The following is a 26684-nucleotide window of genomic DNA, read 5'->3' as shown; positions in this document are numbered from 1 at the left end:
TGAGGGGTGAGGGAGCTCTCTAGGGTGTCTTTTATAAGGACACTAATCCCATTCTTAAGGGCTCCACCCTCATGACCTAATTATCTCTAAAAGCTCTACCTTGTAACACCATCACATTGGGAGTTAGGTTTCAACATGTGAATATTTGAGGGCACAAACATTCATTCAATCTATAGCATCATACCTGTATTTTATTTTATTTTAGCTTTTTTAATGTTTATTTTAGAGAGAGAGAAAGCAAGCAAGCAAGCCAGCCAACCAGTCGGGGAGGGGCAGAGAGAGAGACACACAGAATCCGAAGCAGGCTTCAGGCTCTGAGCTGTCAGCACGGAGCCTGATGCAGGGCTCAAACTTGTGAACTGCAAAGTCATGACCTGAGCCGAAGTCAGATGCTCAACTGGCTGAGCCACCCAGGAGTCCCTGCCTTTATTTTATTTCTTTTAATGTTTACTTATTTATTTTGAAAGAGAGCAAGCAAGCAGGGGAGGGGGCAGAGAGAGGAAGAGAGAGAGAATCCCAAGCAGGCTTTGCACTGTCAGTGTGGAGCCCAATGAGGGACTTGAACCCACGAACGGTGAGATTATGACCTGAGCAGAAACAAAGAAGTCGGGAAGCTAAATCGACCAAGCCATCCACACACCCTGCATACCTGTATTTTAGGAGGGATTTTGGGGGAGAGTTGACGCCAGTGCATGCAATTTTTCATTGGAAACTGAAAGGAAACATTGGATTTGTCTCTAAAATTTTCTGTTTTGCCTTTTCATTTTTATTATGATTTATATGATTGGGATGTGATATAAAATTTCAACATGCCAATTGAATAATTGATCAGGTTGTAATGATGTTACATATATAGATAGCTTTTCTTTGGTGAAATGGAACTGTTTTACCTGAAGGATCAAGAACAAATTATAAATCGTTATCATTGGCTATGAGCTTATAGTTGGCTTTTATTTCCTTTTTTATACTTTCATTTCCTTTTTATACTTTAATTCTTGATCTTTTTCTCTTTAATTCCTAAATTTTCTACAATAAATAAATGTAATTAGGAAAAAATAACACCTAAGTTGAGAAAAGTTGTTAATCAAATCCTTGTATAAAAATTGGCTCTAGATCCCAGTGTTCTTTACCTCCTTTAGGTAATCTCCAGTTAACGAACACTAAATTTGGGGTGTGCGTGTGTTTTGCGGAGTTCATTCTGATCTCGCAACTTTTTATTTTGAGGAATTGAAAGACTAGCACAATGAATACCTATATAATCGCCATTTTACCACATGTTTTATTTTTAAGTACCTTTACTGAAGTACAGTTTACACAGCATAAATTATCCCAGTTGAAGTGGATACTTGAATGATTGTTAGTAAGCTTACAGAATTGAGGAACCATCACTAGAATCCAGTTGTATAATATTTCATCATACAGTAAAATTTCTTCTGCCTGTTTACTGTTAATCCCCATTACCATGCCCCAATATCAGGCAACCACTGATCTTTTTTCTGTCTTTAAACAGTTGTCTTTTCTCCACCTTTAATATCAGTAGAATCATCTAATAGGTGGTGTTTTGTATCTGGCTTTTTTTACTTAGCATATTGTTTGTGAAGCATTCATGTTTTTTAATTTTTATATATTTTTAAGAATATTTATTTTGAGAGAGTGAGCATGCAAGAGCAGGGGAGGGGCAGAGAGAGAGAGAGAATCCCAAGCAGGCTCTGCACTGCCATCACAGAGCCTCACACAGGGCTTGAACTCACAACTGTGAGATCATGACCTGAGCCGAAATCAAGAGATGGTGGCTTAAACTGAGCCACCCAGGTGCCCCATATGTTTTAATTTCTTTTGAGTAGATACTTAGAAATTAATTCCTTTTATTTTTTTAAATTTTTTGTTTTTAAAGTTTATTTTTGAAAGAGAAAGAGAGAGAGACAGCATGACGGGAGGAGCAGAGAGAGAGGGAGACACAGAACTTGAAGCAGACTCCAGGCACCAAGCTGTCAGCATAAAATCTGACATGGGGCTCGAACTCAGAAACTGTGAGATCATGACCTGAGCTGACTGAGCCACCCAGGCACCCCAACTTTTTTTTTTTTTTTAAAGGTTTATTTATTTTCGGAGAGAGAGAGGGAGAGAGAGAGAGCACACGCAGGGGAGCGGCAGAGGGAGACAGGGAAAGAATCCTATGCAGGTTCCATGCTGCCAGTGCAGAGTCCTGTGGCTTGAACTCAATAACAGTGAGATCATGACATGAGACAGAATCAAGAGTCAGATGCTTAACTGACTGAGCCCACCCAGTCCTTGGATTGCTATTTTGTATTTAACTTTTTTACGAGTAACTACCATTTTATATTTAATTCTTTTCCAAAGCAACTACCACTTACATTCCCACCAGCAATATATAAGAATACTCTGTCTAGATTTATATATTTTTTGTTTAACCATTTGAGATAAATTGCAGAGAGGTTGGCATTTCAGCCCTTAGCCCTTCAGTAAAGATCTTCTAAGAACAGTGGTCTCATCCTGTATTACTGTAATATTATTGTCACTCTCTAGGAATTTAGCATGGAAACAATAGTATTATCCAATATACATTCCGTATTTAGATTTTCCTATTTGTTCACAAAATGTTTTTTATAACTTTTTTTAAAATCCAGGATCTTCTCATACATCTCATGCTATATTTGGTTGTCATGTCTCTTTACTTGCCTTCAATCTAGAGCAAGTTTCACTCACCTTTGTCATTTGGATGTTTTATGACATTGACATTTTTTTGAGTCCAGCCCATTTGTCCACTAGTATGTCCTATATTGTTGATTAGTCTGATTGTTTCCTCACAGGTTCAGGTTAAACATTTTTTTGTTAGAGAGAATACATGGATGATCCTATGTCTTCTCTTGCATCACATCAGGAGGTAAATGTTGTAGTTTGTCCCATTATTATGCTAAATTTGAATATTTGCTTAAGATAGCATCTACCTCTTTTTTTCCTTTGTAATTAGTAAGTAATCTGTGAAAGACTGAGTGTATCCTTTTCCCCAGCAGTCTTTCTCCCAACTGTATTAGTATCCACTGATGATCCTTGCCCTGAGTCATTTATTGCTTGAGTGGGTTGCAAAAAGGTAATTTTCTAATTTTGTTGTTCCTTCTTCATTTATTGGCAAGTCTTTTGTAAAGTTACTGTTGATATTTAAGTGGAACTTACCAATTCGATCATGAAGGATTTTATGGGGAATGAAGATTTTTGGTTGGTTATTTATTTATTTGTTTAGTTTTAGAGAGAGAGCATGCATGAGTGGCGGAGAGGAGCAAAAGGGGAGAGAGAGAGAGAGAGAGAGAGAGAGAGAGAGAGAGATTGAGAGACAGAGAGAGAGAATGAGAATCTGAAGTAGGCTCCATGCTCGGCTTGGAGCCTAATGCGGGGCTTACTCCCACAACCTTGGGATCATGACCTGAACTGAAATCAAGAGTTCTATGCTCAGGGTGCATGAGTAGCTCAGTTGGTTAAGCGTCTGACTTCGGCCCATGATCTCTCAGTTTGTGAGTTGAGTTTGACCTCGTGTTGGGCTCTGTGCTGACAGAGCCTGGAGCCTGCTTCAGATTCTGTCTCCCTCTTTATCTGTCCCTCCCACTCATGCTCGCTCTGTCTCTCTCTCTCTCTCTCTCTCTTTCAAAAATGAATAAATGTTGAAAAAAAAAAAAAAAGTTGAATGCTCAACCAACTGAGCCACCCAGGCGCCCCTATGCTTATTTTTTAGCGTATCCTAATAGTGTGGAAGTAAGTGTATTTATTTGCCTTACCCTCAGCCACAGAGGATCCCAAGAAAAGTACTGAAGAGAGAGATCTCCTTGACTTTTGTGAAGCCTGAAATATATAAGCTCCTTTGCTGTGTTTCCATTATTTTGGGATGTTTGCTGCTCTTCTCTCTTTGAGAGACCACTCTTTTTAAGGAAGAATTAGCAAAAGCTATAGAACATTTTTTTCCTCAATTTTTAGTTTTTCTTTGTAAACCAAATTGGATAGTTTTTTTTCCTGTTTTCTTTTGGATGGATTTGTGATTTTTTGGTAGTAATCTAACTGGTGGTAAGTATGCAGTGTCATGTAAGTAGCTATTTTTTAAAAAATCCTCTTCTTCTGTAATGTATAAAAATGCCATAGTTGGATGAGCTATCTAGACTATTTGTCATCTGTAGCTAGTTGCCGAGAACATGAAAACATTAAAGAGTATGTGAGATTGTTTGCAAGTGTCATAGAACTTTTAAAGGAAATAGTTTTTAAATGTTGTCTTCCTTGTTTTTTCTCAGTGGTTACCAAAAATGGCAGCAATCTCTGACATATTTATACTGTCATTTTATTAGTGTGTAAAAAAGGGGGGAGGGGCTTGTTCCTCTCAGGTTTGTGAGCTATCATAAAATCTGCATTTATTGTATTTCACCAAGTTTCATCTAATTTAGTTTAGTCTCCTAGCTGTAAGTATGTAGCTTTTTAAAGGTACCTATCTCATGTACCAGAGAGTAGCCAAATATAACCATAGAGTATTTGGAGATGGGTTGGCTGAAGAATGAGTAGAGTTGGCATTAATGCCATGTGGCATTATTTGGTAGTGATGATAAATTGCATTGGCTTTATCATATTACATAGAACTTGGTCAAGGTTTATTTACCTTTTTGTTAAGGGAGAAAATAAGATTGAAAACATAAGGGTTTTAGATTCACTCTTAGACGTGTACCATAGTACACATTTTTGGAGATGAGGTATACTGAGGTTTACTTTTTATTATCTCCAAAGATGGTGTGGTTGGCATTGTTCTTTAGGGGAGGTGAAACTGAAGAGGCTTTGAAGCAGGCCTCTGTAGCATGCCATCAAGAAATTGCAAAGGTAAGACACTTAGACAGGTATAGAGCATTTTAATCAAAGGTGTAGAGTATTTCTTTTCAAAGCTCATGCATTCTTCTCTGTATGCGGAAACATTTGAGAATGGAGTATTTGTTTATAGTTTAGCTTTTAGGCACTTTGTCCTTTTTTAAAAAACAACCCCCCCCCCCCCCCGAAGTTTCTAGTGTTAGCTCTCTGACTAGGCAGCAGGATAAGATGCATTTGACCATTGCTGGCTTATTGTAAGTTTTCTGTTAGGTAAACATACTTTTGAAAACCATAATTATAGATTTACCTGATCATTTCGTAACTGCTACTTAAAATTATGTCCCAAAGAAAGTTTCATGAACAACAATAAACCACAGATGTTTTGTTTATGAAGATAGCTTTTTGTCTGAATCACGTTTTCGGTTCGTCATTCTGGGACTTTTTGGGTATCATACGTTTCATGTCTCCTCTGGGCCGTTCTAGTTAGTATTTTAAAAAATTTCAGTTGGCACTGAACCTAGTGATTGTTTACTTTTTAGGAAATATTCATGACTGTTAAGTTGGGAGTAAGAAAAATGGGAGTTATTTCTAAATATGCATCTTTAATGGGTAATTGGGTTCTTAAAAGTGGAGTTATGATGAAGGAAATGACTCAGCACTTTTTAAATTGTGATCCTTCTTTAGTCTGCTTCATATTCATAGTTTTTTTTTTCCTTTTGTGATGAATATTTTCAAATATATAGCAAAATAGAATATAACAAATAGACATTCATAGTTTTTTGCTGCTGTAGTAAATTACCACAAACAGTGGTTTTAAAAAAACCACCAATTTATTATTTTATAATTATGGAATTCAGAAGTCCCAATGGGTCTTACTGGGCTAAAATAAAGGTGTTATCAGGGCTGTGCTCTTGCTAAAAGAATCCCTTTTATTGTCTTTTCTTGCTTCCAGGGGCTACGTGCATTCCTTGGCTTATGGCCTAATTTTTCCATCTTCAAAGTCACTGAGTCCTCCTGTTGCTATCTCCTTGGTTCTCTCTTCCAGTTCCCTCAGACCACTCTTAAAGAAGTGATCACATTGAGTTCCCTGGTATAATCCAGGATAATTTCCCCATTTTAGGTCAGCTGATTAGCAGCCTTAATTCATGTACCCTAATGTTTACATGTTACGGAGAGTAGGACATTATGGGGTTGATGAAAATGTTCTAAAACGTGGTGATGGTTTTACAATTCAGTGACTTTACTAAAAACTCATTGTAAACTTGAAATGGGTGAATTTTATGCTATGTAAACTATATTTCAATAAAGTTTCTTTGGTAAACTTTTAGATGCTCTTTTTTGCTTTTAGAAGTCCAAATTTCTTAATGAAACATATTGGTCCCATCCTGATTAAATTTTTTAAAAGTTGTGGTAAAGTACATATAACCTGAAAGATGCCATATTAATCATTTTCACATGTACAGTTCAGTTGTGGGAAGCATGTTGTACAACCAACGTTCAGAACTTTTTCGTCTTGCAAAACTGAAACTCTACCCATTAAACAGTAACTCTCCATTTCCCCCTTCCCTCTGCCCCTTTTAGTCATCCTTCCACTTTCTGTGTCTATGAATTTGATTACTTTCATATAGGTGGAACAATTGTGACAGCTTATTTCATTTAGTATAACGTCTTCAAAGTTTAGCTATGATTTTCCTTTATTTTGTTTAAAGTTTTATTTAAGTAATCTCTACATGCAACACGGGGCTAGAACCCACAATCCCCACAATCAGGAGTCGCATGCTTTTCTGACTCAGCCAGTCAGGCACCCCAGATTTTCCTTTTTTTTTTTTTTTTTTAAATGTTTATTTTTGAGAGACAGAAAGACAGAGCGTGAGCAGGGGAGGGGCAGAGAGAGAAGGAGACACAGAATCTGAAGCAGGCTCCAGGCTCTGAGCTGTCAGCACAGAGCCTGACTACGGGCTCGAACTCCTAACTGTGAGATCATGACCTGAGCTGAAGTTGGATGCTTAACCAGCTGAGCCACCCAGGCGCTCCCAGGTTTTCTTTTTAAAACTGAATAATATTTTAGGGTGCCTGGGTGGCTCAGCTGGCCAAGCATCTGACTCTTGATTTCGGCTCAGGTCATGATCTCAGGGTTTGTGAGTTCAAGCCCTGCATCAGGCTCTGTTTTGTCAGAGCAGAGCCTGCTTGGGATTCTCTTTCTCCCTCTCTCTCTGCCTGCCTCCCCCCTCTCCATCTCTCTCAAAATAAATAAACTTAAAAAACAAACAAAAAAAAAAGACTGAATAATATTCCATTGTATGTATATACCATTTTATTCATCTGCTCACCTGTTGATGGAGACTTGCTTTCCTCCACTTTTTGGCTGTTACGAATAATGCTCTAAACATTGATGTGCAGTTATCTCTTTGAGATTCTGCTTTCAGTTCTTTGGGGGATATACCCCAAAGTGGGATTCCTGGATCTGAGTTAAGTTTTAATTTACCTTTCCAGCTCCTCTTCTGCCTCTTATAATAGACTTTGCACCACATGTACAGACTCTATCCCTGGAACTCACTATGTAATTTTGGATTAATCTAGACCTATTATGTTGTAGGTAACAGAATCACTCCATTTTTATTTTTTAATTTTATTTACTTATTAAAATTTTTTTTGAGTTTATTTTGAGAGAGAGAGAGAGAGAGAGAGAGAGAGGATGCCAGTGTGTGAATGGGGGAGAGACAGAGAGAAGAGGGAGAGAGAGGATCCTAAGCAGGCTGTATGCTAACAGCATAGTGCCTAACATGGGGCTCGATCCCATCACCCATGAGATAATGACCTGAGCTGAAATCAAGAGTCAGATGTTTAACTGACTGAGCTACCCAGGCTCCCCTGTTTATTTATTTTTAGAGAGAGAGAGTGCAAGCAGGGGAAAGGGGCAGAGGGAGAGAAAGAGAATCACATTCAGTGCAGAGCCTAACGTGGGGCTCAGTCCCACAAACCTGGGATCATGACCTGAGCCCAAATCAGGAGTTGGGCGCTCAACCAACTGAGCCACCCAGGCACTCCCAAACTCACTTCAAACTGGATAATGCTAAAGGTGTGTATGTTGGAGTCGGGGGAGGTATCTTAAAGATGTTGCTATGTTACACAGAACCCAAAGACCTGAATATGTTTGGGCTTCAGGAAAAACTGGACTTTAAAATAACTCAGGTTTCTGGCACTTGGGTGGCTCAGTTGGTCAAGCATCTGACTTCGGCTCAGGTCATGATCTCATGGTTGGTGAGTTTGAGCCCTCCCATTGCGCTCTCAGCTGTCAGGGCAGAGCCTGCTTGGGATCCTCTGTCTCCCTCTCTCTCTGTCCCTCCCCTGCTCATGTGCACATTCTCTTCCCCTCTCTCTTTCAAAAATAAGTAAATATTAACAATTTTTTTAATATTTCTGGTTTCTTTGTATGTTCTATGTAGGTGTTTGCAGTGGTCTTCTATCTCTGCTGAATGGAACTGTGACTGTCCAAAGCTCCCAAATATGTAGTTTATAGTTCATATACTATGGGAAAAACTTTCACTTCTAAATTCTGGGGTGCCCCCACCGTCACTTAACTGTGGAATGACCTCGCTGTGTCCTGAGGAATCCTATGTGGAAATGAGAGCATTGTCTCAACAAGTAACAACTACAAATGCTGTCATATCTCTCCCCAATGGGATATGATTCTAGCCAGGTCCAGCTATCATACTTTGACTTATTGTTAAAGGTGCCCCATCCCACCAGCTGAAGGCCTCAGGATGATAGCCGTGCTTTCCTTGTTTTGTTCTTGATTGGTCCAGATAAACATTTGCATGATCCTGCAGCCTGTAGGCTAAATGATAGTTTTTTTCTTTTATTGTTATCCTTCCTCTACCCTCTCTAATATAATCCCATCATGAGAGGAAAAGCAGATAAAAAGGAGAAAGGAAAAATACTATATTTTGGTTACAGTTTATTCCATTTATTAGGCACCTTCTATGTGCCGGGCACTATTCTCAGCTGGGGGTTATAAGCAGAAAGAATACAGAGCATGTGCTATCTTCTACAGGACAGGAGCAGTAAAATACAATCAACAAGTCTCGTGGTCACCTGTTAACTCATTTCACTGTTAGAAGATTGAAGGCTTTAGCCTGGCTTGCCCCCAAAAGATTTACCATGTCTGATATTACTCAGGACCATCCTTGAGAGGAGCACAGGGGACAGGATGGGAGATAGTTCTTTTTATGAGGGCTGTGCTGCTTTAGCTTTCTCCTTCCAATAAGATGCCACTTTTTGGACCTAGGGTTTGACTAGGAGTGTAATAATTACGGCCTCCTAGAGTGCCTGGGTGGCTCAGTTGGTTGAGCATCCAACTCTTGGTTTTGGCTCAGGTCGTGATTTCATGGTTTGTGAGTTTGAGCCCCACGTAGGGCTCTGCACTGCCTGTGTGGAGCCTGCTTGGGATTCCCTCTCTCTCCCTCTGCTGCACGCTCTTTCAAAAATAACTCACGCTTAAAGAATTACAGCCTCCTGATGATGGCACTCTTTTCAAACTTCAGTTCACTGCTTATCCATTGCATGTTGGTGCATTCCCTTTGAAACCCAACCCCAGTAATATTTAGGCTTTTTAGTCTCTAAGATTGCTGAAGAGAATACCTGGGACCAGGTTAATTCTCCTTAGTTTTGCTTATCTTCCTGGCTTAAAGGTCTCTACCTCAGGGCAGGTGGAAAATTCTGGATTTAGAGCTTTCTCAAACCTCTGTGGAATGTTATCCCCATAAATTTACTCCCTCCCCAGCCTTATTTCTGTCAGATATACTTTATAATGAGGGGAGGGAATGGCAGTTTGGGGGAACCCTATGCAAAGGTTTTGAAAGGGATTATCTACATCCTATTCATCAGGGTCTCCCTGTTTCTTAGTGGCACAAAGAATTCACTTGGTGAATTTCAGCAGAGTAATTATCTGATCAATAGAGGTTTCGGATCCATGGCTTTAGGGCAGAAAGGCCTTTGCTTAATCATTATATTCTTGTCTTATTTGTCATATCTCCCCTCTAGGAGACTGGATTGGACAGGATGGTGTTTTGCAGATTGGATTGTTTTGTAGAACCTTACTGAAGTTAGCATAGTCTTCTGTGGGCAATTTCTTTTTGTCGCCCAAAGCTCCTAAAGCATCATGTAGCTTTGGAGTGCATAAGGAGTGTAACCAACTGCTTTGCCACACACAAGGACTGCTGGCTTCTCAGCCCGAGGTGGGAGAGGCCTCTTCATTTTGTCACACACTTAGGGTTTGTTCCTTTTGCAATACCTCAGTCTTGTATCAGTTAGGACTTTTTAGAAGTGGTGAACAGAACTTTGTCACACTAGCCTGAGTGAAAATGAGAATAATGAGGATACTGGGAGGATATCTTAGAACGTAAGAAATTCATTTGGGCTTCAAAAACAACCAGAACCAGGGACTTGAACGTTGTCAGTCCTCTCTTTTTCTGGCTGCTTGTGAGTTTGTGGTCTTTTTTCTCTGAAGACTGCTTTTCTGTGTCTTTTAGTCCCATGGGCAAAACATGGCACTAAAAAGTTCCCAGTACAGGGAGAGATTGCCATCTCTTTCAGCTCCAGTCCCAAAGTTCTCGGGGAAGCGTTCAGATAGATTCAGCTTTGGGTCAGGCATTCATTCCTGGACTATCAGTTGTGGCTTAGAGCAGACTGATTTATTAATATGTTATGTTCTTATTTTATATGTGCTCTCCTGTGGACAAGGACAGCAATCCCAGAGAGAAGAGGCAGCTCTTCTTCATCTGTGGGCCTTTGCACGCACTCTCCCTCTAGTTAACTGCTTCATTCCTCTAGGTGGTTAACAAGTCCATCAGTTTTGATATTATCTTGTTAATGAAGCTTTCCCTCAGTTACTAAGTTTGAATTAGGTGTTTCCTCCTCTGTACTTTCATATTCCTTGGTTGTTTCTTCTCTGACATTTATCACATTGAGTTGTGATTATCTGTTCCCAAATCTTTCTTAATAGATTTTACATTCCTTTGTAGCAGACTTTGTCTTATTTATTTTTATGCTTACAGTACCTATAGTCGTGAATGAGTTAAAACTTAAATTAAAAAAAAAATGAGTAAATGTTGTATACTTACTGATTGGCAAAGAATGAAAAACTTTGTGCTTATAATATACTTTGACAGATTCTAAGATAAATACTGTTGGTTCCTTTAGTCCTAGAAACTGTTTGGTGGGATTAGGAGATATCATTTAGGGTGATCGTGAGCATACGGATATACCACACTTGAGGTATGGTGAGGTGCCACGCGTGTCTCAACTTGCTCTCCCACTTAACCCAAATCTGAGCTTCACCATTGATTGGACTTAACATGTAAAGTGTCACCAAGAGTCACCAAGAGCTAGGGTCTTAAATAGCGAAGGATCCTATCCATACCCAAGATTTGTCTGGCTTGTTTTTTTCCCTCGAAAATAGTTGATCTTCTTCAACATGCAATGCTGGGGCAGCTGGATAACCACAGGCAAAAGAATGAAGTTAGACCCCTGCCTTACTCCTTATACAAAAATTAAATAAAATGGGGCACCTGGGTGGCTCAGTCGGTTGAGTGTCCGATTTTGGTTCAGGTTATGATCTCGCGGTTGACGAGTTCATGCCTCGCGTGGGGCTCTGTGCAGACAGCTCAGATCCTGGAGCCTGCTTCGGATTCTGTGTCTCCCTCTCTCTCTGCCCCTACCTCTCTCATGCTCTCTCTCTCTTTCTCTGTCTCAAAAATAAATAAACATTAAAAAAATTAAATAAAACAGATAAATGGCCTAAATGTAAAAGCTAAAACAATCACACTATTACAAGAAACATAGGGATAAATCAGCATGACATTGGATTTGGCAATCGTTTCTTAGATTTGACATCAAAAGCATGAGCAGCAAAAGAAAAACTAGATAAATTGGACTTTGTCAAAATTAAAGCTTCTGTGTATCTAAGGACATTATTAAAAAAGAGAAAAACCAGCTTATTTGTAAGTTGTCTATCTGATAAGGGTCTACTGTCCAGAATATATAAAGAACTCTTACAACTCATCAATAGGAAGATAAACGGCTCAGTCAAAAAATGAACAAAGGATTTCTCTGAAGAGGATATACAGATGGCCAACAAGTAAATAAGATGTTTATGGTCATTGGTCATTAAGGAAGTGCAAATCAAAACCACAGTCAGATATTACTTCACATCTAGTAAGAGGCTATAATTGGAAAAAAAAAGTGTTGGTGAGGATTTGGAGAAATAGGAACACTTGTACATTGCTGGTGCAAATGTAAAATGGTTCTGCTATGGAAAACAGTTTGGTGACTCTTCAAAAAGTTAAGCATGGGGTGCCTGTGTGGCTCAGTTGGTTGAGTGCCTGGTTCAGGTCATAGTCTCAAGGTTTGTGGGATCCATCCTCCCATCGGGCTCTGCACTGAGCATGGAGTCTGTTTGGGATTCTCTCTCCCTCTCCTCTGCCTCTCCCCCCTCCCCTCCCAACACAAAAACAAAAAACAAAAAAAATACACACAAAAGTTAAACATAGGGGTGCCTAGGTGGCTCAGTTGGTTAAGCGGCCAACTTCAGTCAGGTCATGATCTCATGGTTGGTGGGTTCGAGTCCCACATCAGGTTTTGTGCTAGCAGCTCAGAGCTTGGAGCCTGCTTCAGATTCTGCATCTCCCTCTCTCTCTGCCCTCCCCCTGCTCATGTTTTCTCTCTCTCTCTCTGTCTCAAAAATAAATGAACATTAAAAAATTTTTTTAAAAGTTAAGCATGGAATTACCATATGACTTAACAGTTTTACTCTTAGGTGTGTATCTAGAGAAATGAACCCATATGCTCACACAGACAGTTGTATGTGAATGTTTGCGGCAGCATTACTCATAATAATCAACAAGTAGAAATAGCCCAAATGCCCATTAACAGATGAATGGGTAAACAAAATGTGGTTGTATACATTTCATGGAATATTATTCAGCCATAGAAAGGAATGAAATACTGATCAACATACTACAATTTGGGATGAATCTTGAAAGTATAACACTAAGTGAAAGAAGCCAGACACACAAAGTCACATATTATATGATTCCTTTCATATAAGTTATTCAGAATAGGCAGATTCGTGAGAGAGATTAGTAGTTGCCAGGGAATAGGGGGAAGGAGGAATCAGTAATGATTACTTAATGGGTGTTCTTACTGGGTATGAGGTGATGAAAAAGTTTTGAAACTAGAGGTAGTGGTTGCACAACATTGTAAATACACTAAATAACACTAAAGTATATACTTTAGTTAATTGTATGTTATTTGAATCTCACCTCAATTTTTTTTAAAAAGAGAAAATAGTTGATCATGACATATTATCTAAAGGCACTTAGAAACTAAACTTCTGTAATGCCAGTGTTGAATTTGCAGTGTCTTTAGAATCTTTTTTTTTTTTTTTAAACTAACAAGCTAATTTTATTATCTCCGATGACAAGAATTACCCAATGTAAGTTGGCTCTGGGGTTGCCAGATTTAATTTAGTGGTTTATATCATCAAGCACACAACAATTATTTCCCTCTTCCTGATTGATCATCCTTAACATATCAACCTCATCCCCATCCCAGTAGGTCTCCTCATGTTTCCAAGATGAATTCTACTTACTGAATTTTCTTGATATCTTCCAGTGGCAGGAAAAAGGGTTCCTTCTCTCTTTTTTTTCATTTGCCTTTTTATTAACTTTTCAAACCTACAGAAAAATTTAAAGAATTGTAGTGTTTACCCTTATACTTACCACCTAGATTCAGCAGTGGTAAACATTTTTGTCATACTCTGTTTTCTCTATATAAACATCTTCTGAATCATTTGAAAGTTGTAGGCGTCACAACCCTTCATCCTTAAATATTTCATCATGCTTCTCCTAAAAATAGGCATTTAAAAATTTTTTTTTTAACTTTTATTTTTGATAGAGACAGAGCATGAATGAGGGAGGAGCAGAGAGAGAGGGGGACACAGAACCCAAGGCAAGCTCCAGGCTCTGAACTGTCAGCATAGAGCCCAATGTAGGGCTTGAACCCATGACCTGTGCATGACCTGAGCCGAAGTCGGACGCTTAACCTGAGCCACCCAGGTACCCCTAAAAATAGGTATTCTTTCAAGTAACCACATACTGAGATACAAAAATAATTTACAAAAATTTTTACTAATAAGAAATATCTAATCTGTGTTTAAGTTTCCCTAGTTGTCTCCAAATGTGTCTTTTATAACCCTTTTTTTGTGTTTTTAATAAATCAGAATCCAATCAAGGACCTCAAAGACCGTGTATTCCTTTTGGTTGTTATATCTCTTTAAATCTAGAACAGTGCCACCACCTTGCCTTTTCATGGCAGAATGCTTGGTTTTTACTTTCTATTTGGAAAAGGTATAACTGCTGATGGTAGGTAGAAAGATCAATTCTAGGGGCGCGTGAGTGGCTCAGTTGGGCATCCAACTTCGGCTCAGGTCATGATCTCACTGCTCGTGAGTTCAAGCTCCGCATCGGGCTCTGTGCTGACAGCTCAAAGCCTGGAGCCTGCTTCGGGTTCTGTGTCTCCCTTTCTCTCAGCCCCTCCCCTGCACGTGCTCTGTGTCTCTCTCAAAAATAAATAACAACAACAAAAAGGATAAATTCTAAAAAGTAATAAAAATAATGGATCAATAGATAGCCAGGAAAAGAGGAGAGAAGAAACAATCTTGGACTTGCTAAGGCTCTAAGAAGTGGGTAAATGTTGGTGTGAACTTGCTCCTCTTAATGAAATGTTCACAAGTTCTTTTTTTTTTTCTCACTGTGTTCACATACTAAATAGTGTCATCCGCAAGTTAACTTTTAGGTTTGAAAATATGGAGTCTTCTTTAGCCCACTCCTGTTCCCTACCTGCAGTCATCTTTTTGGTTTAATGAATTTTTAGTTTCTTCACAGTAGTCACAAGTACTTACTTATTGACTCTTCTGGTCTCCGTGTTTAATTCCCACTAAGTTGACGTTGGAAAGCCCTAGTAAGACCCTTACCTATTTTATTGATCCCTTTTCTAGTCAGATTTTTCAATCATTCAGAGATAATTGCAGTCACACTCGTGGGCTTGTGGCCTTAGTAGCAGTATCATTGGCATTGCAAAGGTGAGAGAAACTTCTTGTGGTTTGGAATAAGTATTGCTTACAGTCCAAAGATGCTACTGTTTGTGCTTAACTGGATTAGTTCATTATTCTGATTTCCCATTTGTGCCCAAAATTTGGGTAGTTTTCTTTTTCTCTTAAATAATTTGGATCTTTTTAAGTTTTTTGTTCAGAGAATGGAAAGAAAAGATACCTAATTTTATTTTCCTGGGAATCTGAGCTAATACTTAGACTTTTGATACTCCCTCTTGAATTCTGATTTCCTGAATTTCTTAACTCTTTTCTACCTCCATATTTTTGGATGATGTTCCTGACTATATATTCAGCACATAGATGAATTTTCTTCATAATATCAGTAATCTGACCTATGTATGTATATACATTGTACAAAAATAAATGTTCTGTGTTTGTGAATTTTTGCAAGGTTAGATACTTGACCATTTTCAGTAGTTCAATTTAAGGGAAGGTTACAACTAATTTGTTTATAGAATTTGTGATGGTAATTATTATGTTCTTAAGATCAGGTGTTCAGGGGCACCTGGGTGGCTCAGTCGGTTAGGTGTCTGACTTCGGCTCAGGTCATGATCTCACGGTTTGTGAGTTCAAGCCCCACATCAGCCTCCATGCTGATAGTGTGGAGCTTGCTTGGGATTCTCTCTTTTCCCTGCCCCTTCTGCTCGCTTGCTCACTCTAAATAAATAAAATAAAATAAATAAAATATTATTTTTTCACATATATATAAAAGAAAACAAAGTGTTCAGAGTGTTACTAGGTAATTGGAAAGTTCTGGATAAGTTAAAAGTTTTATGCCTTTGAATAAATTCTCCTAATAATTGACGGTCTAGCCTGGGGCAAATTATTTACCTGTCAGTGCATTAAGGCCTCCTCTATAAAATTAATGTTTGGCAATATTGCTTCTGAGTTACAAAACTGCATTTCATGAGAGAACACTTATCAACATCACCAAATTCTTCTACACTGAATCAGGTTAACCTGATTATCAGAATAGTTGAAGCTGTTGTGCACCAAGCCCATTTTTTATTCAAGTAGGAAAAGCTGCCTTGGGCTGATAGCCTCAGTATGAGAGGCAGTTGGTGTTACCCTTTTTGAATGTCCCTGGTTTGCTGCAGTCTGCTGGACTATAGGCTTTGTAAAGGTAGGGGCCTTGCCTGTCTTGCTAGCTGTTTTATCCCTAGTCTCAGGTTGAGTGCTTAGCACATGAATAAATGCTCATTATTAAATGTTGGTTGAACACCAACCCTAAGGCATTTACACACATTGTCTCATGCAGTCTGCACAGCCAGCCCTATAATGCCAACTTGGTAATATAAAATATAAGTCAGCCTTTTGATACAAAAAACTCAGCTTTGTAGATGAGTAAATGGACATAGATGCATAGCCCCTTGTTCAAAGACCCACAGCCAGGTGTAGGAGCTGCCTCCAAACAAAGCCAATGTAAAATTTTACCATTTTAACCATTTTTCAGTGTACAGTTCTGTGGCATTAAGTTTATTCACAGCCATCACCATCATCTTGGCCTGTGCCCTTTTCCCCGTTGGTACACTGCCTTCCTTTGTTCTTCAGGGTGCTTTTGGTTTAATCTGAAATCATGTTAAAACTTCTTCGAGTGCAAACAGTGAAGGAACCTGGAAGCTTAAACTTTCAGACTAGGCTGAATACAGAGTCTGTGTTCTCCCTTTTCCCATTTCCTCAGCCAACTCTATTTCACGTAGAATTTCTTGTTGGCTAATAATAGCTGAGTATGTTGATTTGAACGGGAATACATGCTATCATATCTACTTGTTCTCACATTGAATTGGAGCTGTTTGGTCTATTTCTGCCGTTGCTTGGTCCAGTCAGGCAGTGATCTAAGTGGTCCAAGTGGGAGAAACTGTGTACCCACATTTTGAACTGTGTACCTGCCATATGGGTTAGAGCACCACTGGGCTAAAGTCCACTCTTGGCCTTGTACTTGGGAAGTTAATTTGCTTTGTCATCCTCTACTCCTGCTTCCTGCCAGGAGTCCAGTTTAGTACTTTCATTTTCACTTTGGGATTTAAAAGTGTTTCTTAATCTTTCTCTGGCTGAATTATGTATATAATACAGGTACAAAGGAATGGTTTTGTTGACTTAGCTGTGGGATGAGTTGGTCTGTGTGAAACAAGATTTGAGTTAGGGGGACAGATTTGCGTAAGGTAGTTGAACTTATTCATGTTTCTGCTGCAGTGGTCTTGAAGTCCTTTCTGATATCAGACAGAGCCAAGTGGTGAAATATGACACATGCTGGGGATGAGAATTGGCAATTGTCCTGAGTGCACAAATAGTTTCTTCCCTCCCAAGCATATTTTACAGCCAAGTGAACAGAAAACAATTCAGCAGGCTACTTGCTGGAGTTCTGTGGCAGAAAAATCATCTTTATAAAAGGGTGGACACATAGCTTTTACACAGAGTTTTCAGAAGAACAAAATGCAAACTAGGCTTATTTTCCTTTTCCTCATTTTATGCCTGATTCCTAAGTGTAAGACTGATTCCAGATACACTCCTAAGGCCTGTTTGTGGGTGGTAGAGGCTGGGCGTCCCCAAGTTTGACCAGTCACGTATTACTCATTTTGGATCACAGTCAGCTAGCGAAGGAAGTTGCTGAGAAGACTAAAGTCCAAGCCTTCCTATTGAATAGTCAAGCAAACAGTTTGGCCCCTGGCCCAGCTCTGCTGCATGTATATTTTATCTAGTACACACACAACAGGCAGGCAGTTGGTGGTGGTGTAATTCCAGTCAATACGACTAATACGACAGGCCACCAATGCATGAGACTTGACCTGAGGCAGCTGCTCTAAATATAGACCTCCTTTCTGGCAGCTGCAAACACCTGGAGGAGCAGGCAGGCCCCCAGCAGAAAAGTATTTGCTGTTAATAGTATGTCTGTTGAACAGTTGTATACTGTCAGAGCTTATTTCATGCTATGTTTATGTATAATTAAAAACAACCCACTGGATCCATTGGCTTATGTTTGGGTTATGTTTAGAAAAATGCAATTTGTGTTGTTGTCTACTGTGGGGACTGGAGATGATGTCACTAGTTTAAGTAAGACCTTAAGAGGAGCGGTTAATGTAATTACTAACAATTTCTTTGATCTTTCTAATGAATACAGCTTGCTCAAACCCCTTAGTGGCCTTTGGTTTCTGGCATGGATGAACATGCTGTCAATCATGTGTTTCTGTTCAATTAGGGACTCTGGTTTGTATGCTTGGTAGTTCCTTCTGACATAAGGGGGTTTATGAGTAATTAAAAAGAACACCAACATTTACAAAATGGTGCTTCCAAAACAGAAACTACAAAAGCTTATAAAAACATGTAAGAGATACTTAACCTTTCTAGTAATAAGATAAAACCATCTTAAAATAAGAAACATCAATGTTTTAATTTTTTATTTATTTTTAAAATATTTATGTTGAGAGAGAGAGAAAGCGCGTGCGCGCTAACTGTTGAGGGGCAGAGCAAAAGGTAGAGAGAATCCCAAGCAGGCTCCACACTCAGCACAGAGCCTGACACATGGCTGGATCCCATGACCAGGTCATGACCTGAGCTGATATCAAGAGTCAGGTGCTTAACTGACTGAGCCACCCAGGCACCCCAAGAGAAAACCATTTTAAGGCCTTACTGAGATCTTCCCTTTTACCTGTCAGATTGACACAGATCTAAAATTTTGGAGGAACACTGTTGATGAACAAATGAGGGAATATACACTCATACATTCTTGGTGGGAGCATTCATTAAGTGTACAGCTTTATTGAGGGAAGTTTAGATACATCTATTAAAACCACAAATCCATGCTCTTTGACCTAGCAGTATCCCTTATAGGAATTTATCCTACAGATGCATTTGCATATACATATATATATAATATATATATATAATATATATATTATATATATATATTGCATATATATATATAAACGATATGTGCTTAAGCTTATTTATGGAAGAATTAAAGATTGGAAACAAACTCATAAGTGGACTCGTTACATAAGTAATGATGTATCTGTACATTGGATACAGCTATAAAAAACAATATTCACTGTGTACTGATAGAGGAATGTCTTCATGGGAATAAAGGGAATAAAGCAAAGGACAATGTATAATATATCACTAATTGTGTAAAAGGGGAAGAAGAAAGAATATCATTTGCTTGTATATGCATAAGGAAGTTCTGGAAGGGTATTTAAGAAAGTGATATGAACAATTATGGGTATGTGTGTATAGGAAAGAAGAGATAAGATGGCTAGTTTTCACTGTACAAAACTTTCTGAACCATCTGCATGTACTGCCTTTTCAAAAAATTAAGTACTTGGAATGTTTTTTAAAATCGAGCTTTTTTGAATTCCAGGCACATTTATAGAGGAGCTCTCTTTTTCTTTACCCGTACTTGCTATCCTTGTGGGTAAAAGAGAGATTTCTTCATATTGTTGTTGATGATGCTGATGTTTCTTACTTTTTATGTGGGCACCTTGGGAGAAAAGTGTTGCACAGGTTTGTTAGTCCTGGGTTTTTCCCTGTTGTTCCTCAGCCAGAATCGGTGGCTCTGAAGATTTATATACCAAGAGCCTTCGGTTTGATAACAAGTCCTGAGAAGTAAGCATTTTCCATTTGTTTGACAATCAGGATAATATACTCTGGACAGGACTAAAGTCTTTTGTCTTTTCTTTTTGTTTGTAGGAACCTACAAGCAGCAATTGGCGCCTATTATGACTTTGAGAGCCCAAACATCAGTGTGCCCTCTATGTCGTTTGTTGAAGATGTCACCATAGGAGAAGGGGAGTCGATACCTCCAGATACTCAATTTATAAAAACGTGGCGGATCCAGAATTCTGGTAAATGGATAACAGGCAATTCTTCATTGCCCAGTTTTTTTGTTTTGTTTTGTTTTGTAGTTAAAAGAATTAGGGAAATGTTTTAGCTTCAGGAATGTGCTTTGGTAATTCTGAGCTTTTTCATATACATGATACAGTACTTTTTTATGCTGGTGTGATGACCAAACATCAGTGAAATGTCCCCTGCTTTAGATCAGGAAAAATAATTTAGATCTTTCATCCTTTTTTTTTTTTCCTTTCAATTTAAGTGTTGATGCCTCTAAACAATTCAATATTCATTTGATACCAGGAGCTAGGCCTGTGTGTAGTGATGGTATTATCTTCACCTGTACAGTTCTACTCCATCATTTTAATTCTGCTCTAATTAATCTTCCAGTTCTTTCCAGCAGACTAGAGGAGGTACATCCTTGAATAGAACAAGGTAGTTAGAAAGAGCTGTGAGCATCTGCTCTTTTGAAAGCTCATTTCTTTATAACCATAAGGATGATTCTTTATGAAATTTCCTTGAGGTATCTCTCTACAACATTAATACCACTTTGAAAATAGGGTAAGAAATGTGGGGATTTGTTCAGAATGGGAAAGATGAAAAGATTGAGAAGTTTTTTTTTAAAGCATTGTTTTGATGTACTGCTGACTTTAAGGAAAATTAAAAATAAGTTAACAATAGTTCTTTGAAAATGGTATCTGGTAACAGTTAATTATCTTTTACTTGTTATTATAATGACTTTTTAAATTTGAATGGGTTTAGTATTGCTAGTTTCGTCCAGTAACAATGCTGCTGACTGGATGAGGATGCTTTAACTTCCTTGTTGCTAAGGACTGAACAGGGAAATTCTGAGAGATGGAAAACTAAGCAAAAGGCATATTTAGCTAAAAATCTGTGGGTGTGGGGGAACCCTATCTAGCAAGGTGTGATGTGAGCTGATTCAACTCTTGGGACTCAAACCTGTAAAAGTGACCTTTTATTGACTGTTTACTTTTCAGTTCTTTAGACTTTAATTTTTTTATGATGGGAAAAAACTGACTACACTAGCCTTTTATATATAATGTACCAAATTGTGATTCTTAGTTTTTCTGGCTTATTTAGAAGTAACTCTCCCTTGGATGGAGGTTCAGTATGCCACTGAGGAAATGCATATAGTGTGGATTGACCCAGTGTTGTAGATGATAGGGGACATTCGTGGCTTTATAAAATTTTTAGTAGCTTCTTCTCCCTTTTGGTTACAATGGTGTGGGGCATCGTTAGTTTGAGAAGCACATGGTAATATGGAAAAATAGCCATGTTTTCTATTTTTTTTGAAATTCTTTTTTTTTTAAAGGTCGTTTATTTTTGCCTAATTTCTTTCCCTTTTGAGAGGGTCTGATTTCTTTCTCACTTTTCTTAATGTTGTGGGCTTTTAAAAATATTATAACAGCCTCTTTAGTTCAGCTTCTGTTCATCATATTTCTGCTCTGAATTACTAAAACCTGCTGTGTTGCTGGTCAAAACTCCTTTTGAAACTTATACATGAATAGGTTTTATTTCATGAAAAAATTTAATCTAAGACCTCTTTTATTTGTACTGAAAACACTGAAAACAGTCAGGCTTTCCGTGAGTTCTTCATTGCGTTTTTAAATATTGAAAGTTCTTAGAGTACTGTTGAAATATTTAAAATACTGTTTGGTTGCAGAAACCATTTTGTATTTCAGAAAGGCTCTTGATACATCCACTCACTCACTAGACAGTTCCTTGAGTTAATGGGAGATTGGGAGAGATTGATCTAAAATGGCTAGAATGTCAAATCAGAGCCCCAAAGAGCCTGCCTTTCATCTTGACTTGGAGAGAACCTGTACTGGTGGGCCTGGCTGCATTTTTCTGCCTACTTTTGTGTAGTATCTCCAGTTTAAAGTAGCCTCTGGGTCTGCAGTCTTTCTTCCTGTGAAAGGACATTTTTTGCCTGAACACCTCTTGAAAAGTTGGACAGCAGTTGGCTGGAGATTTTACCCTTCAGGTTACTTTAAACATGTAGATTTTTGTATCCTTCTGGAAATTGTTCAGTTGTAAAATAGTATTGTATCTGTACACTAAATGCTTTCCATTTGATTAAGGAGAAACTGGCGTCCCATAACTAAGGAATCGGTATGTTATTAAAGAGTAAGAGGGAAAACATGCACGTGTACTGGTTCTTTAGCATCATTCTAATCTGGCCTGAGTTCTTTCTGGAAATAGAGTAACGCAGAAGAAGGGCAGGACTTAGCTATTTCTCCTCTGACCCTTTTCCTCTCATTCATAACCTTCTCTAAGAGATAAGTGCTCACTGAAATAGTTTCACAAATAATTTTCATGGCATCTTTCTGCTGTTATGTTTTAGGCATGCCAAGCATTCAAATATACAACAGGTGAGATTGATAGGAACTGCATATAGCTGTCCCAACAGTTTCCCCAAAGAAGATGGACATCACACATTGTTTAAAATTCAACTTTTAATACTGTTTAAATCCTTGGTTTCAGACCGTAGAAAAACAGAAGCGAGACATTTAATGACAGACGCAGAATCCCAGGATCCAAACCTTTGGCACTATATAAGTACTAGAAGCTTGGGAAACTCAATCAGGAAATCTTACCATTAAAATGGAAAGTAAAAATTTGAAACTGCCCTCCATGGTGAAAGTAGATAATTTTCCTTACCAACACTTACAGCTTCCCAGTACAACTGGGATGTATACAGCCATGCTTTATTGTCCAACTGTAGTGAATGTTAAGCTGAGCATGTTATGGTAAACTCTGGTGTTCGTGGACTTTGGTGAAGTAGTTGAGATTGTGATGTGAGAAAGTGGCTTCAGAGTCAACTTTATTTTTTGTGAACACAAAACAAGGGTTAAGAAAAGTCCTTGAGAGAGAACAACTGTTTTATCCATTTTTCTTTTGACTCCTTGAAATATTTAATTTCTACCTTTCTCTTCAGTATGACTATAGAGAAGGTAATTCTGCTTCATCCATTCAGCAAATAGTGACAAGATCAATGAAAGTCCCTTTTTGCATGTAGCTTAACTTGAAATGTAATCTCCAAGCTTATGGGGGTTAAAAAGAATAGAGGAGCTTCACTGAGGTTTTTTTACTTCCTCATTGCTCTTTGGATGTTCCTTACTGTCTCCAAACTATTTCTATAATCACTTATACCTAGTAAGCCCAGGCTTTCTGGAACTGATAAGACTTTTATCTCATTTTTGCCATGTTCTCTATCATCTCAAAATTGCCATATTGCAGAATTTTTTTGTTTCGTATTTACTTTTTATTTGTTTGAATAAAATTATACTCCACAATAACTGGAGAATCACAGCCTTGATCCTATACGTGCTTATGGTACTTAACCTGGGAAGTTATAAAACACAAATTAGTCTTTCTTTTCTTCTAGATGTATCTATCCCCCATTAAGCCATTTTGTAACTGAGACTTAATTTGAAACCCTGTTGTATTATATTTCTCAAATCCAGATTTTAGGTATGCTGGTAGTCGATACAGGTCACCAGTATTTCTCTTTCCTCTGTATTAAGAACCGGTATCTTTGATCTCTTTAGAGTTTACCTATCCTAACAGGCTGTAAAACTGTATGTTGTGGTTGTGAACTCTCAGAAGGGAAATGATTGGTTCTTCACTTATAGCAGATTAACACTTTGGAGTTGATGGTGGATAACTCATCCAGTTTTTTCTTCTACATGCCTCTAGGTAACACATTACTAGAGTATTTGGTATACTAAAAAAGATGAGGACTGTAACTGTATAGTTTGTTGATCATTTACGGTTTACCAGCGAACTCAGTTCCTCTGGAGTATGGCAGCACTCCCTATTTCGTGTAGCTGACAGATCTGACTGACTGGGTTGTTTGTGGTTGTCTGCTCAGGACAGCCCAGTATGTCCCACATCCAGACAGTCTTGTTTTCCTTATTTTCTTAGACATTCAAAAACAGATACATTCTCGGGTTTTCATACAAATAGATGTTGTCTTGTTTCAGGTGTGTGTGTATATGGGTGTGTGTTTGAAAGAAAAATTGTGAATTTGACCCTAAAACAGTAGTGTAATTTTCCTCTTGATCTTGGTCTTTAGAGAGACTGACATTTTCCAAGGTGCTTCATGCCAGCTGCTTCTATTCTCGACCTAAGACAAATATGCTTTTGCCAAGGCCATAGGCCCCAGAAATGAAAAACAGAATTTGCATGTATTGCCAGGGTATCATCTACAGCCTTTCCACCGGCAGCACCTGCCCTTTGTGGTGTTAACTTGGGAGGGCACTTTGCCGGCAGGTGTGTTTTTTAGGAGTGTGTGACAAAACATAGCGCCCGTTGCTTCATCTGCTACCCCTTAAGACCCAGGAACCACGGAGTGTGCTATTCATTATGGGGCTGAGGTCTCAGCAGTGGAGCTGTAGTTGCTTTTTTCTCTGGTTCCCTTTTCGATCGTGAGTCATCAGGTATATCAAAACCAGTCTGGCACTTTGAGAACTAGGTACTAAGGCATGCTAGAATACTCTTAGAAGAGAAATTTCAAGCGTGCTTTGTCCTGAGAGTCTGGCCATATCTATCTTTTCACAGTGGTGTATTTTTATAATGAATGTATATATCCCCCCAAAAGATATATAGAGGTTTCTGTCTACAGCAAAAAAAGGAGTATATTGGAGAAACTTCACAGGAAAGATAACCTCTAGTCACTGTGTGGCCCTATGACTTGTCAGAACAAAGTATATGGATTTCTCATTTTGAACTCGTTTTCATGAAAACAGGTACACAGGAAGAGGTACGCAAATAAGATCTTTGTCACTTTCAAAGGAGGAAAGATATTCCAGCTAATGCCTTTTCTCTGTATTGCCATTCCTATCCTTTATACAAGTATGTCTGGCTGCTGTCATCCCCCCTGAGACCACAGTTCATTGTGTTATTAACGAGGGGAGTTACCTGTTCCTATTTTCCCCACTACTATTAGATTCTGAAAAAGAAACTTTCACTTGACTCCTCTGTCTTGTATTTGCAGAGTCTCTTGAACCTTGGTCTTTTCATAGTTACGGACGCCAGAAGAAAAGTCATACATCAGGGGAAATGTTTTCAAATGAAAATAATACAGAAATTATTCCTCATGTGTTTCATCCTCTTGCCTTGATAGAAAAAGTAGGGACAATCAGATGTATGTATTTTTACTTTGAATGTCAGCTTAAAAAGTTCAAGTGAAAATGGGCATGTGTTACCTCTTAGTAAAGAAAGCAGGCCTCCGAAGATGTGGGCCTGTGCTTCATTTCCATGGCTCTTTGTGGACATCATTCTTAGGTTCTATGGATTCAGTGTGACGTATGGCCTTCCCTGGGGTCCCCTGAAACACATCTTCTTGAGGAACTGCCTTGCTTTGGTCATATGTCCTTTATCTTAGGGATAGACTGTTGGTCAGAGATTGTTAACTCTGATAATCCTTCTGATCAGTCTTGTGACATTATCTAGCTCAAGGATATGTGGCTAGGTTCACGTATGTGTGAAAGACCGAGAAAGAGGCCTCTTCTACAGTTGTGTAATGAACTGCACCCGGCATAGGACCACTAATTGCCTAACATTTTTTTCTTTTGCTTGAACTCAGGGGCAGAGGCCTGGCCTCCAGGGGTTTGTCTTAAATATGTCGGGGGAGACCAATTTGGACATGTGAACATGGTGATGGTGAGATCGCTAGAGCCCCAAGAGATTGCAGATGTCAGCGTCCAGATGTGCAGCCCCAGCAGAGCAGGAATGTATCAGGGACAGTGGCGGATGTGCACTGCTACAGGACTCTACTATGGAGGTGAGTATGTCCTTGTGCAGCCCAGGGTGAAGGAATTAAGGTAATATCTTCCAGCATTCCCAGTGTTGCTCACAGAGCCTGTCAAATTACATAACAAGGCATGGCCTCTTTTAAACAGTCACCCCATGCAGGTAAATGACTTGAATTTAATGACTAATTGATTCAGTCTAGTGCTCTCCCTGTTACACTAGGAAGTTAAAATTTAGCAAAGTGCATGAGATATATATATATCTTGCATTCTAAACAGTGATTTAGTAGTGCTGCTCTTTTTCTTATATAATCTAGTAGGTGCTGTAAGAATACTGAAGGCAGTCCTTGCTCTCAGAGTCTCTAGATAGAAGTCATGTGAAAAGAGGTAATGCACAAAATGTGCACTCTTCTCCCAACCTGAGGCCCTGTCGACACCTCTCACTCCTTCTCGTTATTGCCATACTTTTTGAGCAGAGTGAGCTACACTGTCTCTTCCCTTTTTCATCTGTTCTTCAGCCTAGTCTGTTCTTTACCCGCTCCAGTGAAATGAAATCAGACTACCCAGTTTACAAATCCAATAGGCACGTAGTCTTCGCACTAACTGACCCTCTGTCGTTGGGCACCGTACTCCAAATGTTTTTTGAATTGTGGACCTTCCTAGACTCACATGATATCAGTCTTGTTTCTCCTCCCCTGAATGATCTTTCTCTGTCTCTGTCTAGTCTCATCTTTGCCCTGAGATTCCTAGATTCTGAGCTGGGTCCTGTTCCTGCTCAGTTACCTCATCCATCCACACGGGTTCAGCTGTCAGCAGTACAGCTTACATGGCGATGTTCAGATTCATATCTGTGGCTGCAGACTCTTTTTGGAGCTCCAAACCTGTGTTTGAACTGCTTATGGACAGAACACTTGGACATCCTGTAGGTTTCCGAATCTTAATATTCCTAGGCAAAACTTACATTCTTCTCCTCAGCACCCCACTGAGGTGATCAGGCAGGATCGTTGGGGTCATCTTTTGTTCTGTCTTACTGTCCTTCATTACAAATCAGTTCCTAT

The 26684-nt window shown here is 38.9% G+C and overlaps 1 protein-coding gene across 2 annotated transcripts in view; it reads left to right on the top strand.

Moving 5' to 3' along the window:
- Positions 1-26684, top strand: part of ILRUN (inflammation and lipid regulator with UBA-like and NBR1-like domains) — a 95849-nt gene that overhangs the window by 17797 nt on the left and 51368 nt on the right. For both annotated transcript variants that reach the window (XM_042938502.1, XM_042938503.1), the window contains exons 2-3: positions 19709-19863; positions 25461-25658. In XM_042938502.1, the coding sequence (XP_042794436.1) occupies positions 19709-19863; positions 25461-25658 (353 nt within the window). The remainder of the gene's footprint in view (positions 1-19708; positions 19864-25460; positions 25659-26684) is intronic.

Source organism: Panthera leo, chromosome B2 (genome assembly GCF_018350215.1).
Source record: "Panthera leo isolate Ple1 chromosome B2, P.leo_Ple1_pat1.1, whole genome shotgun sequence".
Classification (NCBI taxonomy): Eukaryota; Metazoa; Chordata; class Mammalia; order Carnivora; family Felidae; genus Panthera; species Panthera leo.
The sequence above is the reverse complement of the archived record's forward strand: the minus strand, read 5'-3'. Positions and strand labels throughout refer to the sequence as shown.